The sequence below is a fragment of the Euprymna scolopes genome, chromosome 28, assembly GCF_053919585.1.
Source record: "Euprymna scolopes isolate OS-2025 chromosome 28, ASM5391958v1, whole genome shotgun sequence".
Lineage (NCBI taxonomy): Eukaryota > Metazoa > Mollusca > Cephalopoda > Sepiida > Sepiolidae > Euprymna > Euprymna scolopes.
In genome coordinates this window covers 92,110,167-92,127,754 of record NC_136509.1, presented here as the reverse complement: position 1 = coordinate 92,127,754, position 17,588 = coordinate 92,110,167, and the positions used below count along the sequence as shown (strand labels likewise).

The following is a 17,588-nucleotide window of genomic DNA, read 5'->3' as shown; positions in this document are numbered from 1 at the left end:
GACGAGAGCCATCCATCACAATTGATGCCAGATGGGGATCAGAGCGTTGATGATGTAAGGATAGGAGTTTGGTTTTGGATGCATTAAAGGTAACCAGCCACATCTTCCCCCACTGAACCACGCGCTTGAGATCAGAGGAGAGAGAATCAGAGAGAACTTTGTCATTTACAGCCTTTGATGTGTTGCCGTAGATGGTCGTGCCATCAGCATAGATGTCAGCGAATGATTTAAGTATGTGTTTAGGGAGGTCATTGATGTAAATCAGGAAGAGAGTTGGGCCCAGGATTGACCCCTGAGGGACTCCAGCATTTATATTGCAGGCCTCCGATTTTTGTCCATCTACCACTACTCTTATGAGCCTATCGGAGAGAAATGATTTAATGATTGAGAAAACATTTCCAGTTATACCGTAGCTGGAAATCTTGTTAAGTAGACCTTTATGCCTTACCTTGTCGAAGGCCTTTGATATGTCAAGAGCAATTGTCCTAGAAAGGAAGCCTTTGTCAAGAGATTCACTAATCCTGTGGGATATAACCGTCAGCACATCTGCGGTATATCTTGCAGAGCGGAAACCATATTGTGTGTCACTAAGAAGGTTATTCCTGCTGAGGTGGTTGACTATTTCTCTATTTAATATGGATTCCAGCAACTTACTCATAACATACAGGAGACTTATTGGTCTGTACTGAGAGGGAGATGACTTACCACCTGAATTCTTAAATACAGGGCAAACTAATGAGGTCTTCCAGGGAGTCGGAAAGCACTTCTCCTTAAGGCAGCGCTTAAATAGTTTCGTAAGTAAGTTGAGGCATCATTTATACCAAATTTTAAAAAAATCATCAATATACAGAGATGATTTAAAACATGGAATTAAGCATTGTATTATTAGTTTAAAATGCAAGATAAAGTCATTAAAAGAATATTTCTTGTGGAATCATTTCTTCCTAATTTTGAAGTTCTGATAAAATAGTTCCGATATAAACTTGGAACATTCAGTCTGTAAAAATTTGGTGGTTCTCCAGAATTCTCTCCTATATTAAAAACCAAAATTACAGGAAAATCTTTGACGCACAAACTCATGATCTAACGACAAGATCATATTCTAAAAATCACATAAATCAATCAAGTGACTTTATTTTATAAAGAAAATTATTCTTGAATGATTTAAAGTGATTAATGGGAAATTTTAGGCATTATGAGGCGGACTTGCAAGTTTGAATTATTAAGTTATTTCCCTTTGTTTCTTCTTCCTCCTTGCTTACTCGTAAATTTTTTTTTTTTTTTTTTTTAGTAAAAAATAAAACTACTTAACATGATTTTCTAGAATGACATTTTCGTTCAATCACCGGTACGTACATTATAAAGCTTCTTTATTTATTTTTTTTTAATTTTTGTTTTTTAACATGGGAGAATTCTGGACAAAAACTGAAAATTCTTTAGTGAACTGAGACATCCTTCCTTTTATGCATAGATAATTAATTGGTTCTTTATATCAGAAGCAAATAATTGAACAGAGTTATCTCCCTTGGACAGTGCATTGAGGCAATATCGGCAAAATACTAGGAAGACTATTCAGTTGTCATGGATTAATTGAATTTGCTAAAACTTTTTGTTCTATCAAACTTTTTTGAATCTTTCATTGAATGGTTACAGTTTTTGCTAATGCGACATCATATCAAACCAATTTATTTTTATTTTTGTGGGTTGTTGCAGAACCTAAGATACAACTGGAGATGTTTTTTTTTTTTTCATCAATACTATCATTTTCTATATTGTTTACAAATATATGAAAAAAAACAAAAACAAATTATTTGCAATGTTCCCTTTTATTATTTTCTATATTTAGAAGAAAAATAAGAATGGTAATATACCCATAAAAATGTAAGTTTTGAATGGCTTTTAGAATGTGATTTCCAAACCAACTCGTCTTTGGCTAGGTGTTTCCTTATCACTTCCTTGCAGATTTTCCTAAGCCTTTTCCCCTGCACCTTCAACTCTTCAAACCAAGATTGCTCACTCATTCTTTCAATATAACAAAACCAACAAAATCTCTTCTTGTGCCCAGATTTCCACGTTTGCTACCATTTATACAAATTAAATTTTCTACATTCATGAAGTTTAAAAAAAAAACAAAAAAACTACCACCCCAAACACAAAAAAGGATTTTTCTTTTACTTTTGCATAAAATTGGAGTAACAGAATTTATGAATTAATAGACATTAAATATTGTACTATTTTCATCTTAGCTGATCTTCAGGCCGGTTGCTTACATTTAAAGAATGTACACATTTATATACTTAAATCTGATTAGAATGTTAATTAAATAAAATTACATGAATATTTTAATTGACTTCATCTCATATATATATATATATATATATATATATAATAGAACTAAATTCCCTTAACAATAATGTAATTTTTCAAAACAAAGAATGAAATATAAATGAAACAAGTGAAGCATGCATGGTCCCCGCGAGTGCACAGTGAACAAGGCATTAAAAAAAAAAAAAATTTTTTTAAATGACTAAGTTCAGTCCCCCCCCCCTCATTTACCCCCAAAGTCTCCAGGGGACGTCAAATCTGGTGAAAATGAACCAACGGTGCAGTTTTAGCCCTTAACATATGTAAATTTGAGTTTTGCACCATGCAAAAAAAAAAAAAAAAAAAAGAAAGAAATGACTAAGTCCATCATTTGCCCCCCAGCTTATTTAGCCCTAAAAGTCTCCAAGGCCTTAACATATTTAAATTTGTGTTCAGCACCATGCACAACTGCTAAATAGACATACACAGAAAATTTTAGGCAAATATGGTAAAATAGTCAAAAAAAAAATAAAAATAAATAAAAAAAGGAGTTTTTATTAGCCCTAAAAGAGCCTCTAGAGCACACCCAAGAGTTATCGTGAAGTATAGACAAACAAAATTATATAGAAATCAGTTAGTTACAACATTTCAGAAAATTTTATAAAAATCCAAGGCATCAACTTTTTTTAATAAGCACAAAAGTGTCAATTTTAGCCATTTTAACCTGAAAGGCACCTCTAGAGGGGTAATCAGTTTTCCCGGAAAATCCGTTCTGTTACTTTTTTACTCATATCATATGTTTGTGCAAAATTGCAAAAAATTCCAGGGCGTAGTTATTGAGAAAAGTGCGGACAGACGAACGGACAAGGGTGAATTTACAAGTCCACCCTCCTTTTGTCGGGGGACCAAAAACATGTTTTTGAAGGCTTATCAATGCAGGAATTATTGGAAACAGATAAATAAATTATGATAAAGAGTTCAACAAGTAATTATTTATCTTGACTGTAGATGGTATATTCCTCAAATATTTTGGGGGAAATCCCCCATTGTCAAGAGGAAAGAAATGTAGATCAACTCTCCATGCTGTTGTTTTCATTTTTATTTAAATTGGCTGTTTTATATATATATATATATATATATATATATATATATATATATATATTGAAACACTATTTTCAAGGTTTCGAAAAAATGGATTATCCAACTCTAAGCCCCCCCCCTACTTCAAATACGTAAATCCAATTCTGATCAAATATAAAAGATATATATAGGACACTAATTCAGAGTTTTCCAACAAATCAGCTTCTTCTGACAATATTAGATAGCGAAATAGAAGGGAAGAGGGCAGTAAAAAGCACAGAAAATAATCTGGTGTTATAAGCCTTAATAAAACTATATAATCATGATCCACATTCAACGTCAGGTGTCCTTACTAGTAAAATCCGTTCCCTAGCTAAAAATAATACTCCACATCACAAATTAAACTCGTAAAATTATAATTGCTATTATAAGTTTAATATTACATGTGGTACTCTGCTCTTTTTCAAAATTGATTTTAAAAAATGGGGGAAATAAAATGAAATTTAAACCATTGAGGGAGACAGGAATTTTAAACTTTGTGCAACATTCATTTAATCTTAACATGTAAGTCAGTTGGCTCAAAATATCTCTATGGAGTAACAAAGAAAACAATTGTCTTTTTTCTTTTTTTCAAATTAAATATGTAATCGCATTCATTCTTTTCATGAAGCATCATTAAGATCAACTGATTCCGTTAATCAACAAAGTTTTATTCAAAAACAAAATTTTTTCTCAGTCTGTAAACTATTTAGAAACATTCAAAACTTGTGCATCGTAGTTCAGTCCTGTTGTGTGCGTTTTCAATTTTATAATCCGTGCATCGTAGTTAGTCTCGTTGTGAGAGTTTTCAGTTTTATAATCCGTGCATCATAGTTCAGTCCCGTTGTGTGTGTTTTCAATTTTATAATCCATTTTGTTTCCGTTTGTGCATATATGTGGATGGAAACTTGGTGTCTTTTATAATACGAGGGCTGTTCCAAAAGTAGTGCCTCCTACTTTTTATTCCACTTAAATGGATCAGAGGGAATGTATATTGCATTGTTCCTATTTACAATGCCTGCCCACGGGACAGAGTTAGACACCAGGATCGTTTTTTAACGTGGAGAAAAGGAACAAAAATAAAAATTGTTTCAGTCGTGAAGGATTTCGCCTCCACTGACAGAGATCAAGAAATTGAAGTGCAGCATCTGAAGAACAGATGGTATTTATTTGCTCCCCCACCGAGCAAATTAGGCACAAGGCCGATTTTTAATGTGAGGAGTGAAGGGGAAATGGGGACCAGCTCCCCGGGGAGTAGGGGAGCTGGATAGTGACAATTGGTATGAAGGGTTGCCCCTACATTGACCAAGGTCTTATATGTGGGGTCGCCCCCCACATATGGTCTTTGCTTGCAGTATCTGAAGAACAGATACTACGCTTTGATCTTGTCCCGATTGTATTGTTATGATTTCATGGCCTGAAACTTTCATCTCTGTTGCAAATATTGACAGTGTGAGGCACCAGATACAAAGATGTGTCATTGAATTCCTGACAAGTGTGCCCTAAAAATGTGATGACTATGCAGAAAAATAAATTTTGCAGCACATAAGGTCACTTGTTTTAAATCTTTGTAGTTCTTCAACTTTGAGTTAAAAAAAAAAAGAAAGAGGTTTTACTTTTGGAACGATCTACTTACATTTAATATTATGAAGTGTATGGTTGAAATATCATTTGCTATTTGAGAGTCTGGCGCGTTTTGTCTAACGAATTTGTTTTTACGGATTGAGATGAGATGAAAGTTTAACAGAATTACACTTTTTTTTCTTTTTTTTCTTTTTAAAGCAAAACTCAATTTTTGCTAATTTTCTATGAAAACTATTTTTGCTAATAATTTTCTATTTTATTGTTTTGCATAATTTTTGGATATGTCCATTATTGCAACACGACAATTAAGTTTTCGTATAAATTCAATAGTTTGATTTTTTTAATTTGTTTTAGTATAAATTCAATAGTTTGATTTTTTGAATTTCACTTTAATAACAAAGAAGCATTGTATATTTTTTAATTTAAAAAAAAAAAAAAGTGAAGTGTGCATGGTCCCTCGTGAGTGCACAGTCAACGAGGCATAAAAAAATGACTTAGTTCAGCATTGCCCCCTCACCCCTATTTAGCCCCAAAAGTCCCCAGGGAATGTCAAATCGTGATGAAAAGGAACAAACGGTGCAGTTTTAGGCCTTAACATATGTAAATTCGAATTCTGCCCCATGCAAAAAAAAAGAAAGTTTTATAAAAATCCAAGGCATCAATTTTTTAAAATTTTTTTAATAAACACAAAAGTGTGAATTTTAGCCATTTTAACCCGAAAGACATTCCTGGGGTGGGGTAATCGGAGTTTTCCCGGAAAATCCGTTCTGTTACTTTTTTTACTCATATCATGCTTAATGTTTGGACAAAAATTTTTAAAAATTCCAAGGCGTAATTATTGAAAAAAGTGTGGACAGACGAACAGACAAGGATGAATTTACAGGTTCACTCTCCTTTTGTCAGGCGACAAATAAATGTAGATTCACTTTTGGTTTGGAAATATTTTATATTAAAAAAAAATTACTGTTACCTTCTTGCTCTTCTAGGTCATCAGCACCCGCCATGATCCTACTAAGGGTCGGGTGATCCCAATGGCTTTCCATAAGACCTTTGACGAGGTGAAACTGGTAAAAATCAAATCTTTCCAGTTGGGTATGAACAGCATCGACTGTCTCACGGAATTTCTGTCGACACGTGTTGTCCTCGGATAATTCTTTCCACTTGACATCCAGTACAGCTTTAACGCACAACCTGAAAAATTACAAATATTTTTTTAATGATGAATGCTACAAAAACTCAACGGAAAACACATCATCATATTAAAGTGTTTGTTTCTCAAATAGTTAGTGTTAGAAATAACATTAATTTTGATAATTTTTGGCAAAATTTTCTGGCATATTTTTGAACAAATGATTCTCAAAAGACAAGGACATCACAATTATTTTGATTAATTTTATTTATTTATTTTACTCTTATTTACATCAAACAAGGCATATTGCCACCTAGACATAGGTGGCTATTATTTGGGACTATGTCTACAAGAACATTATGTAGGGAGTTGAGCAGCAAGATGTTTGTTCACATTACATTTAAATTTCTGCATGTCAATACAGTTAGGAAAGCAGGAGACCAGAAAGAAATTCTAGGAGTACAAGGGAAGAAACTTCTAGAAACCATTTCCGGGAAGGGGGGGGATTTTGCTGCTTGTCTAGTTAGTCATGAGTATTTATATTGAGATGGGGGGGGGGCACAATTGCTAGGAGTTCTCCAGAGCAGATTCTATTAAAATGCTTCTAAAACAGGCACAGGGATGCAACATTGTGGCATTGAAGTTAAAAGATGATCTTTCAATAAAAATTATTAAAACAAATTTTAAGCAATTTCAAATTCGTTGACATTGGATTTAGGCAATCTTGTTCGACTGTAGGCGTCCTAATAGTCATTTCTGAATGACCAGACCACACTCTGAATAAGTTAGGTGAAGCTAGGATGGTAGTGGTAGATATATGCGAAGCCTTTGACAAGGTCTTCTCAGGAAAATCAACTCGTACAGTATCACTGGACAAATATTTAATATTACCAAGGAGACTCAACATTTCATGCGATTGAATGAGGATCAACAAATGTTTCACCCTTTCAATACTTTTATTGTCATCGAAATCAGTAAAATCGTCCATTTTTCAACCAAATCAATTTATTGCCTGCTCTAATCAGGGATCCACCACAATGCACCAGGAGTAAGCTTCATTTGCATCCTCGCAGTGACTTAATCCACTGCGGCACGGGCCCAGAAGGGCGATCAAGGTTTATAAATCCGAGGCTTATAAATCCAAGTTATTTTGTTATCTGATCTTTCATTGTCAGGTCCATACCGAATGGTATATATTATTTAATTATTGGAATTCTCTTGAGATGAGTAATCTGTATATTTTTTATTTATGTACTTGTGGACTGTTATCCTCATCTTTATAGTTGTTGTTTCGCAACGTTTCGGTCTACTATTCCTCTGGCCTTTTTCAGTTTGTTAACCGTGACAGGATAGGATAGTGGATAGAGACATTGAATTTCTACAGTCCCAGGTGAGCATTGTCTGAATATAGCGGTTTCAATCCTATCCAAAGCCAGCTGGAAGATCGGTTGGCCAAAAACGTGGTGAGACGACAACTATGGAAGTGATTACTGAAGATACAGTTGAAGATTCAGTATTCCTATCCTGTCGCAGTTAAAACAACCTGACGAAGTCCAGAGGAATAGTTGGCCGAAATATCATAAAACAACAACTATAAAGATGTGGATAATAGTCGTCAAAAAACAAAAAAAAAAAACAAACACTGTTTATTACACAAACATTATTGGTTACATAGGCGCATATATGTTTCGGTGGAATCCTAATTCAAGGAGACTACTTTATCAGACCAAAAAAAAGGAACAATATTGAAAAGAGAGTGAAAGTTATATTCATTTTTTATAAGATATTTGGGTGTGGTTTACGCTTTGGAAGAAAGCAGGGTGTATAATTAGGATTCCACTGAAACATGTATGCACATATGTAACCAATAATGTTTGTATAGTAAACAGATTATATACCAGGTCTGTTCTCCATTGAGCACTCTTTAATGATCATACAGGTTTCATTGGATTTACTTCTAGGAAACCTATCTATACAACCATTATAATATTATTTCAACTACTATTCTCGTCTTGTAGTTTTCTTGAAAACTCTTTTCTATATTTGGATTATTCGAACTACATTTCATCCCATATGACCTCCTGCATCATTTAGGTACAGATTTTTTTTTTTTTTTTTTAACTTTCTACTCGAACAGGGCATCTGTATGGAATTTTAAACTGAATCTTTTATTTAATCCACAAGGATAGATTGTTCGCATTCCTTCAGCCTGGCTATGGTTGATGGATAAAAAATACTAAGCTTTTTAAAAAGAGATTCAGTATTAAAGCTTCTAAAAGGAATAAATATGAAAGCTGGTATGGCAAAATTCCAATTTTTTCTTTTTTTTTTTTTTTTACTCAATTCCAATACAATTACAGATTCTGTTCTGTATTTCTGATTCCAGTACAATTACAAATCTGATTCTTGGTTACCATGAAAATCCACGTATATTTTTGCAAACAGAAAATTAGACTTGTGGGAATGATCTATAAATTTTAGTTTTACTGCTAGTTTAAAATCAATAAATATTCATCATTCTCTCATTAATATGTGCCGTATAAAATTAAGGTTTAAACAAAAAGAAACAAATAAATAAAAAGAATCGTTTTTTGTATTGGAAAATATGGATAAATTTTTCTGATTTCAATACCTCAAAAAGGTTCTGATTTTTTTTTTTTCCAGATTCCGATTAATCATGCCAACACTAAAATACATTTAATTACAAATAAAGATATTTTTAAAATTGAAACCTATCAAGGTAATTAAGAGATCACTATACTAGACAGAACAATTAAAGAAATAGATGAAAATAAAATTAAATTACAATATTTAGTAATCCATTAAATTCAAACATGGAATTATGATAACGAAAATTGAGACAGAGAGAGGATAGAGATAACTAGAAATGTAATAAAAGAATACCATAGTATAAGTTATGAAAATCTTGAAATTTACCTGAAAAGCTGTTGACAGATCTTTTCTTTGGATTTATCAACTGCCAATTCTCCATAACTGGCGGCATAATGGCACAAGAAAATGCAGAGGGAGAAGACGTATTCTTCATAGCTGCCATCGTGTTTGGCGAGAAATTTTTGTAATATCTGAAAAATAAATAAAAACATGCAACACTGAAATCTCTCCAGTATTTAAAAATAAACAAAAATAAAAAATAATTTGCATCAATATATATAATATTTTGATTGGTCGCTAAACTGTTTTTATAATTTTTCCTTTACAATGATTTTCAAACTGGAGATACCGTTGTGCATACCGAGACACTAAACCACTAAGACATAAAAATAAACCACAAAAAAACTCGATCTTCAATAACAGAAGATTTTGTACAGCTTAATAGCAACATGCAACAGGGAAAAAATCTTGTCTGTATCTTCTAATGAAGAATCTTATATTTGAATTTTAAATAAATAAATATGTTTATTAAAAAAATATATCTGCATTTTGATTGATCTCTAAATCACTTATATTTCTTTAAGCACAATGCTTTTAAACAGTGGAGATACTTTTAAAACTTTAAAAAAAAAAAAAATTGTTTTTGATATTAGAACAAAAATTGTCTGGGTCGCTCAGTTTAAAATTAAAGAATTTTCTTTTCTTTTAAATCACAATTTAAAAAAAAAAACATTAAAAAGATTGTAAAAGTAAAATAATATAAATTTGCACATTGAAAGTTTTATGCACAAATTTTCTGAAGTTGTGTCTTATTATCCAGAAAAATTAAAGAACCCAAAAATTGCAACCCGAAAAGTAAATTGATTGAAAAAGATTCCTTTTCACCAAAAAATGCCAAAATTTTATCCACATACACATATATATATATATATAACACTTGATAAAACTTATAATAAAATGAAAACAATGTAATGTTGTTAAAATAATTCCGACTTTAACAACTTTAAAATAAATTTTTCCCAAATCAAATTGTCATGCTGTCAGCTAAAAAACAGTACAATTTTAAAGTACATTTCAAAAAGTGATTTTATTGTCTTGAAAAAACATTTCACCGACAATTATTTTAATGACAAGATAGAATAAACATTGTTTTAAAAAGAATTAAATAGTTACAATTTTAAATAAAGAAACATAACCTTATTTATTTAAAGAATATCTAGCTGTCAATTATAATTATTTTTATGAAGAAATAGTCACATTTTCTTAATGTTATTGACTCCAACAGGTATTTATTATTTCAATAGTAATATTATCAACAGTAAATTATACAGATTGATGTCTAACATACCACATTTCTAAAAGGTCTCGCTAATATATTAATCATCGCCTGTTCAGTCTTGAGACAATGGATACCCCCCGGTGAGGATAGCTGTGCATATAATTGTGAAGCAATAATTGCACCTCTTCTGAATTGGCACTGCTTGATTCCAATGGCAAGAAAAAATCCAAAATGGCTGAAAACAATAATGAGATAAGCAGAAAGCATATACAACATCTAGTATTTCCAAATGGTCACCCATTTTAATACTGACCAGGTTCAATGTTGCTTAACTTTGGTGATCTAATGAGAACTAGTGTGTCAAACACGATTAAGCAGTATCGTATGTTATTATAGCATTTAGATTTTGAAGAGGATGCAAACATTTTTCAAGGTTTTAATACAATAGTTTTTGCTTTTAATGAATTAAATCTAAAAAAAAATTTTTTTTTAAATCAATTACGAAAATGTGATACATAATAAAAGCACTCAACTCTTTAAATTTTTAAATGATTCAATAACTCTGATTAATAGAATAATTAATTTGAACCTAAGACTCCAATTCCACAAAAAAACTCCTATTAAAACTCCTTTTGCAAAAGTAGCACAACACATCATATTTGGTTTTATGTTGAATTTAAACACTGGCAGGTGTTAAACAGCTTTTAGAAATTGACTTCCCACCTTACCTATCTCTGGACAAATCTTTATCTTACTTTCTCAAGTCCATCCTCATTATTTCCTCCCATGTGAGATGACTGATATCTCAATTTTTCTACATCTATTAGCCCAGCAATTCTCGTTCACTTGCAATGTGGTCATATCTCTCTATACTGTCCAGATTTAATCTTTAGAGTTCATTAGATCTGATCCTGCACTTAAGACTTGCGTTACACATCCATCATATCATTTCTCTCCATGCAACCCATGTCCTCAACTCTCATTGGGCAGGTTTCACTTTCGTATATTGTCTCCCTGCATACACAACCTGAAAGACTCTACCCTTGGTCAACAATGGTAACACTCTGCTGATTAATAATGACAAATGTTTCCAAATTTACCCCCTCCCCTTTATTCAATCCTAATTCTACCTATTATACTAGCACCTGCTGCACCGTGTTCCAATGGTATCAAAATTTCTGAACATCCTCAATGACTTCACAATCCACACATTTTCTCCATACCTCAGTTTGCATTTGTCTTTTGTCGTCTCTCACTTCTTGTACCCAAACTGGTTGTCTTCTATCAACTGAACTGTAATTCCACTGCATTTCTTGTGTATTGAATGCTTACAACGATCACAGAAAATTGCGTTGCCTCCACTCTCTTTTCACAAACTGAGAATGGGAATTTTTTTCTTTCCTGAGGATTTCCAATACTACAGTAACCACTGATCAACATTTTTGACTTGGTAACATTCTCAGGTAAATCATCATCATACAATCCGTCCAGAACTCCCCGAGTTGGTAAGGTGTTCTCCAATTCTCTTGAGCATTTACAGCGTTGCGCCATCAGAAATATACTATATATTCCTTGCTGCAACCCTGTTCCCTTTGGAGTATATGCTCTGCTTGGCGAAGATCTGCTGTCTACTTGCCAAATTGCTTTTGTTGCCTAAATACTGCCCTGTGCTGCAGGTGAACAGACCAAACCTATAACGATATACATTCACATTAGACCCTCTGCATAATCACACTGGAGTTTGCTCAGAGATGTACCGGTAATCTCCTTTCACATTGTGTTCTGCAGTCCTGAACATGCTGTCACAGAATTGTGTGAATAAACATGTATCACTGTCACATTTTCGGAGTTCTGTATTGGCTAATTATCATGATATTCCTAAGTTTTATGCATTTCTTAATTAGCTTAGTAGCATTTGCCTATTTCTAACAGTTGTTATGGCCACGATTTAATTAAGAAAAAAAAATTGCTTTTAAGACAAAAAAAAAAAAAAACAGACTCAGTACAGAGCTCTAATGTACTCCTAATTTAACATTAAAGTTTTTGCTAAATCTGCTGTTGATTCTAACACAATTTTGAGCATTTGTGTAACAATCATCATTAATCACTCGCTTGTAATTTACCATAATGCTCACCAGACAACATCTCTTGGCACTCTCTCAAAACTTTTCTCCAGATCCATAAATTCTTAAGGAACTTTTCTTGCATTTGTCTCAGGATAAATATACCACCAGTGACATTTTGTACAAGCATAAAATCAAATGGCATTTCAGCTCGTAAAACATATTGTATTATTTCAATTTCAGTTCTACCATAGCAATATGTAATGAATACGGCTTAATCACGTCAGATCACCAAAGTTAAGCAACCTTGAACCTGGTCATTACTAAAATGGGTGTACCAATTTAAGAATTCCAGGTGCTGTATGTAGGAGAACATTGACACCTCCCTGCAAGAGTTGCAAAAACCTAACGTCATCGTCTCCTCTGACAGGGATATACATGCGACTGGGGATCGCTTGTGAATTTCATACTCCCATGAAACTTCCTTCTTTGGAGGAAGCCGGTTAAACCCAAATAGGGTTAGTGTCGATGCACAGACACACTACCATAGCAATCATACTTTTAAAACTAAAGCATTTTTAGTCATCAAGATATCACCATTTTTTTCAACAATATACTCTGGGCCATGTGCGCAGGATGGATGATGGGCGCATCCCTAAAGACCTTCTCTATGGCGAGCTTGCCTCAGGCTCAAGAAAGAGGGGGCGACCCTATCTTCGCTACAGGGATGTCTGCAAGCATGACATGAAGGCTTTCTCGGTGGACAGGAATACATGGGAAGCCTCTGCAGCTGACAGAACTGCCTGGAGGAAAATGATACGCCAGGGGATTATCATCAGCGAGAGGACCCTCCATGTTGAAAACGCTGCAAAGAGAGCTAGGAGAAGAGCGAGTGTACAGGCGGAACAGCCGGACGAGGCGGCAAATTGCATAACAACCTTCGTATGTCAAGGCTGTGGCAGACTATGCAAATCAAGAATTGGTCTCTACAGTCACACAAAAGGATGCATAAAGGCAACATCTTAATATGGCGCTGATCCATAGTCGTTTCAACTGACGGATGCCACACATATATACTCGTTAACATATATGTAGTTTTCTTGGCCTTCAAAACAATTGCATATATGTGGGCCTATTTTCTGCCCACCTGGATTTGTAACCCCGAATGACATTGGACTACTTCGGATAATGGACTACCCAGGTTGTATCAACTTCTCTTTTTCGTACAATTTTCTCCATATAATTATCCACAACTACTCAAAAACTTTTCAATAATTGTGCTGAAAAGCAAAATAGCGTCCACTCGCAGCTGAACATTTTGCTAACTGCATTTCATTTCCTCTGATGATGTGAGCCATTGTTGAAAATCCATGGATTAAGGAAATTAATATAACCCCTTCTATATATTCCTTTGTCAAGCAATAAATTCTTAAATTGAATATATGCCTCTATATGTTGTTTTTTCAGAATTTAAAATTAAACCACTAAATATATAAGAACAAGTAGTTAATAAAGTTGAGATTACTTTATAAATATTAACTCTTCAATATTTATAATATACTTTAGTTTAGCCATCTTGGATTATTTTGATAAACTTAACTGTAATACTTATTTCATTATATATATATATATATATATATATATATATATATATATATATATTATATATGTATATATATATATATATATATACACACACACACACATACATATACATAGATAGATAGATAGATAGATGCATGCACGCACGCACATAATTTTTATAAAAACGCTTGGGGAGTTTAAGTAGGTTTTAATTTCAGTATGAATGCAGTATTATGGTGAATGATGCCAGCCAAGGGTATTCTTCAAAGTTCTTTAAACCTTTTAGAAAGACCCTGCACCCATCCCCCTCCCTAAAATTTCTTAAGAGCTTCATGCCTAAGTTTCTTGTTTGTAATTTTTGCATTTTTTGTTTAACATTAATTGTAATTTTTCCGAACAATAAACTAATGATCACAGTGTAGTATCTGTTCTGATGTTACATTTCATCTTTTCTGTCCTTGGTCAGTGAAGGAGAAATCCTTTATGACAGAGACAATTTTATTTTTGTTCCTACCCAGTGTGCTCCTTTTTGAGAAGCTGGATTCCCCCACATTAAAAACTGACCTTGTGTCTAACTCTACACTCGTGGGGAGGCAAGTAAATAGCAACAATAAATACACTCTCAGAAAGACTAATGAGAAATTATTCAAACTATTATCATATTCACATTTCAATCAATATAATCTTTTTCAGGCGCAGTTTTTTTTTTTTTTTTTTTTTTTTTTCGAACTTGGGAATTTTTATGCCAACACAAGAACCTATATGGAATTTCAAAGTGAACCCTTTATTTAATCGATTGATGTAAACTGTTTTTAATCCTGTAAGTCATTAAAAACTGCCAGTTGTTTGTACTGGGTTAAAAGCAACAAAACGATGCAGGGTTGGTAACAAATGACAATGATTGAAAAGAAATTTTTGCCTACACGTTCTGCAAAGTTTGAACCCGTGCTTTATAACATAGCGATCGAAGTTTTTAATTACTTTACCTGACAAAACTATCACTTGAGGGGTGCCAGAGCGAGCCGTCAGCATTTCTCAAGTGATTAGCTATTTACCCCCCCCCCCGCCGCCCAAAGAAAGAACATCAAGACCGAAGGGGTGGGTATCTCCTGGAATTACACATTGACAGATGCAAGATCATCATGCATTAAAAAACGACCCCGATTATGTGGGATTGATTGTTGAGGACATATCCTTAACTCTTCTGATTCTTTAGGTTTTTGATGGAGAGGTTATGTGGTTTGTTGAATAGAAAGACAGTCAGGATGTGTTACATGATAAGGGCTGTCCCCTTTTCATGTAAGTATAAAAATAGAGAGATTTAGTTAAAATGAAAATGAAATAGAATAGACGAAATTCGAACCTCGTAAATTAGGTTTAGAAATAGATTAAGAGAGAGAATTAGAAAATGGAATGTAAAATAAACCATTGTTTAGCTTAGAGATAAAATAGTTTCAAGAAAAGAATGTGCGTTGTCAATTCTGTTATGAAAAATTCAATTGAGGAATGCAACTATACAAGATAATTTAATAAACATGTTTTTAACATATTGGAAATATAGGTTACTGGGAATATAGGTTAAAATTCCTTTTGTAAACAAAGGAAAAAGTTTTGGACATGCATGTCCAGAACACGTGAAAGAAGACGCATGTTTTAACATGTGTATGACGTCATGGAAAATGGGAAGTTCTCGATATAGTTAGAAAACTTTAGAGTTAAGGAGAGAAACTGAGGGAGAGTCAGAGAGAGTCTGAGGACGAGAGACGACAGTCCAGACATGGACATTCGAACGTCTAGAAGCGAGACGGTCACTTTTGAAATTAGAATGTGAAGCTTTGAATTCTTGACTCAGAAAACCACGGCCGGTCGTGAGAAGAAATAAACCCATCATGTGTTTTTATAAACGCCGTCTTTGTGTTGTAATTCTACCAAAAGGTAAAGTGAAAATTCTTATTATATGTCTATATATCTGTGTTATAAAATGTCTTACATACACATCTTATATACCCAATATGAACACTAAGACTGTCTCCTCACTCAAAGAGCTTCTTCAACACATCTAAATATGAACATTTAATAAATATGAAGCTCGTTATAACACGAACAATCGCTCTCACAACATCCCTCTTAATAAAATTCTCTCTCTAAGACTCTTTTAATGAAACCCCTATATAACAGATGAAGGACGTAACTTAGTAGAGTTAGTTGTATCTGTCTGCATCTGACTGAAATAGAATATTGGATAAGAAAAAGGGTCACCATCAACAGCATAATCACGTTGACATAGCAGTTCTCATCAGATCACCAAAGTTAAGCTACGTTGAATCTGGTCAGTACCAGATGGGTAAGTATTTGGGAATGCCAAGTGTTGTATGTAGGGGGATATTGACATGTCCTTGCAAGAACTGCAAAAACCTATCATTTCACCTGACCAGAATATACATGTGACTGGTGAATTTGATATTCCCATGAAACTTACTCCAAAGAAGGAAGATGGTTCACCCCTCCATTCCTTTAACCACGTTTAGCTTAGTAGTAGTAATAGTAAACAAACTCACACGCGCGGCCATGTTTTTTTGTTTTTTTTTATTCAAACCACAAAAATTTGTAAAATTAGGGCAATGTAAATCTTGGAAAATGTTCTCAATTCAAAATTCTAGTATAAAAAATACCTTAAAGAACCGATGACATGAATATCAATTTCCTTAAATTGAGTGAACTAAACTATTTACAAACTAGCTTATTTTTTTTTGGGGGGGGGGGGGAGAGAAAAAAGATTAGTGATATTTTTTTTGACATTCAAGAATTTCACTTCAAATAAATTGATGTTCAACAAATGTTTTATGCCTTTTTTTAGCATTCTTTCCTAGAATAGTTGCTCTTTTTAGATGTACTGTTTTTGTTTCACAGCACTAACAAACCATAATACTTGAAATAATTTATTTCTTAATATAACACAGAAAATGCAATAAGTATTCTGCTACTTAATAAAATTCATTTACTAAACAGAACAGTTTGTATCATTTTTATGTTTCCTTATAAAATAAGATTTTTATACAACTAAATCGTATGTCTAGAATCATGTTCAAAGTTTGATTAAAATCCATCAAATGATTTTAATTCTAAGAAAATATCTAAAATTTAATGCCTAAACTTAAAGTCTTAATGGAATTTTTCTTAATTAAATGTCTAATAACTATGAATCCAACTACATGTAAACCAGAAATATTTGAACTTCCAACTGAAAGATTGTGTCCATAGTACGATCCCCTAAATAACCTTTTAAAATACTCTTCAGGTGTATCTTGTCAAACTGTGGAATCTGCATGGAATTCTTTATTTAATTTACGGGGATAAAATACTTTTATTCCATCAGCCATGACTAGATAGAAGTCTGCATTTTCGGTCACCCACATTGAGGATTGAACCTTCAACCTTCAGAAGAACGTTACTTTTACAATTTAATTTTTCCAAGTACTCTAACCACTGTACCATAGGTCCTTGCAGACAATTCTAGTACCAATTTTAGAAGCCTTAAGCCTATTTTATTTCTAGATGTAAATGTTACTATTTATTACTATGTATTAATAAACTTTATATATATATACATATATATATTATTACTACCTACATA

General features: G+C 33.1%; 1 protein-coding gene across 1 annotated transcript in view; it reads right to left on the bottom strand.

The window, feature by feature from the left end:
* The window catches only part of LOC145249731 (uncharacterized), a 97,455-nt gene that overhangs the window by 21,509 nt on the left and 58,358 nt on the right, over window positions 1–17,588 (bottom strand). Inside the window, exons 2-3 of the mRNA XM_080111633.1 lie at window positions 9,074–9,219; window positions 5,978–6,198 (exon numbers count right to left, since the gene is read on the bottom strand). Coding sequence (XP_079967759.1) covers window positions 5,978–6,198; window positions 9,074–9,219 — 367 coding nt within the window. The remainder of the gene's footprint in view (window positions 1–5,977; window positions 6,199–9,073; window positions 9,220–17,588) is intronic.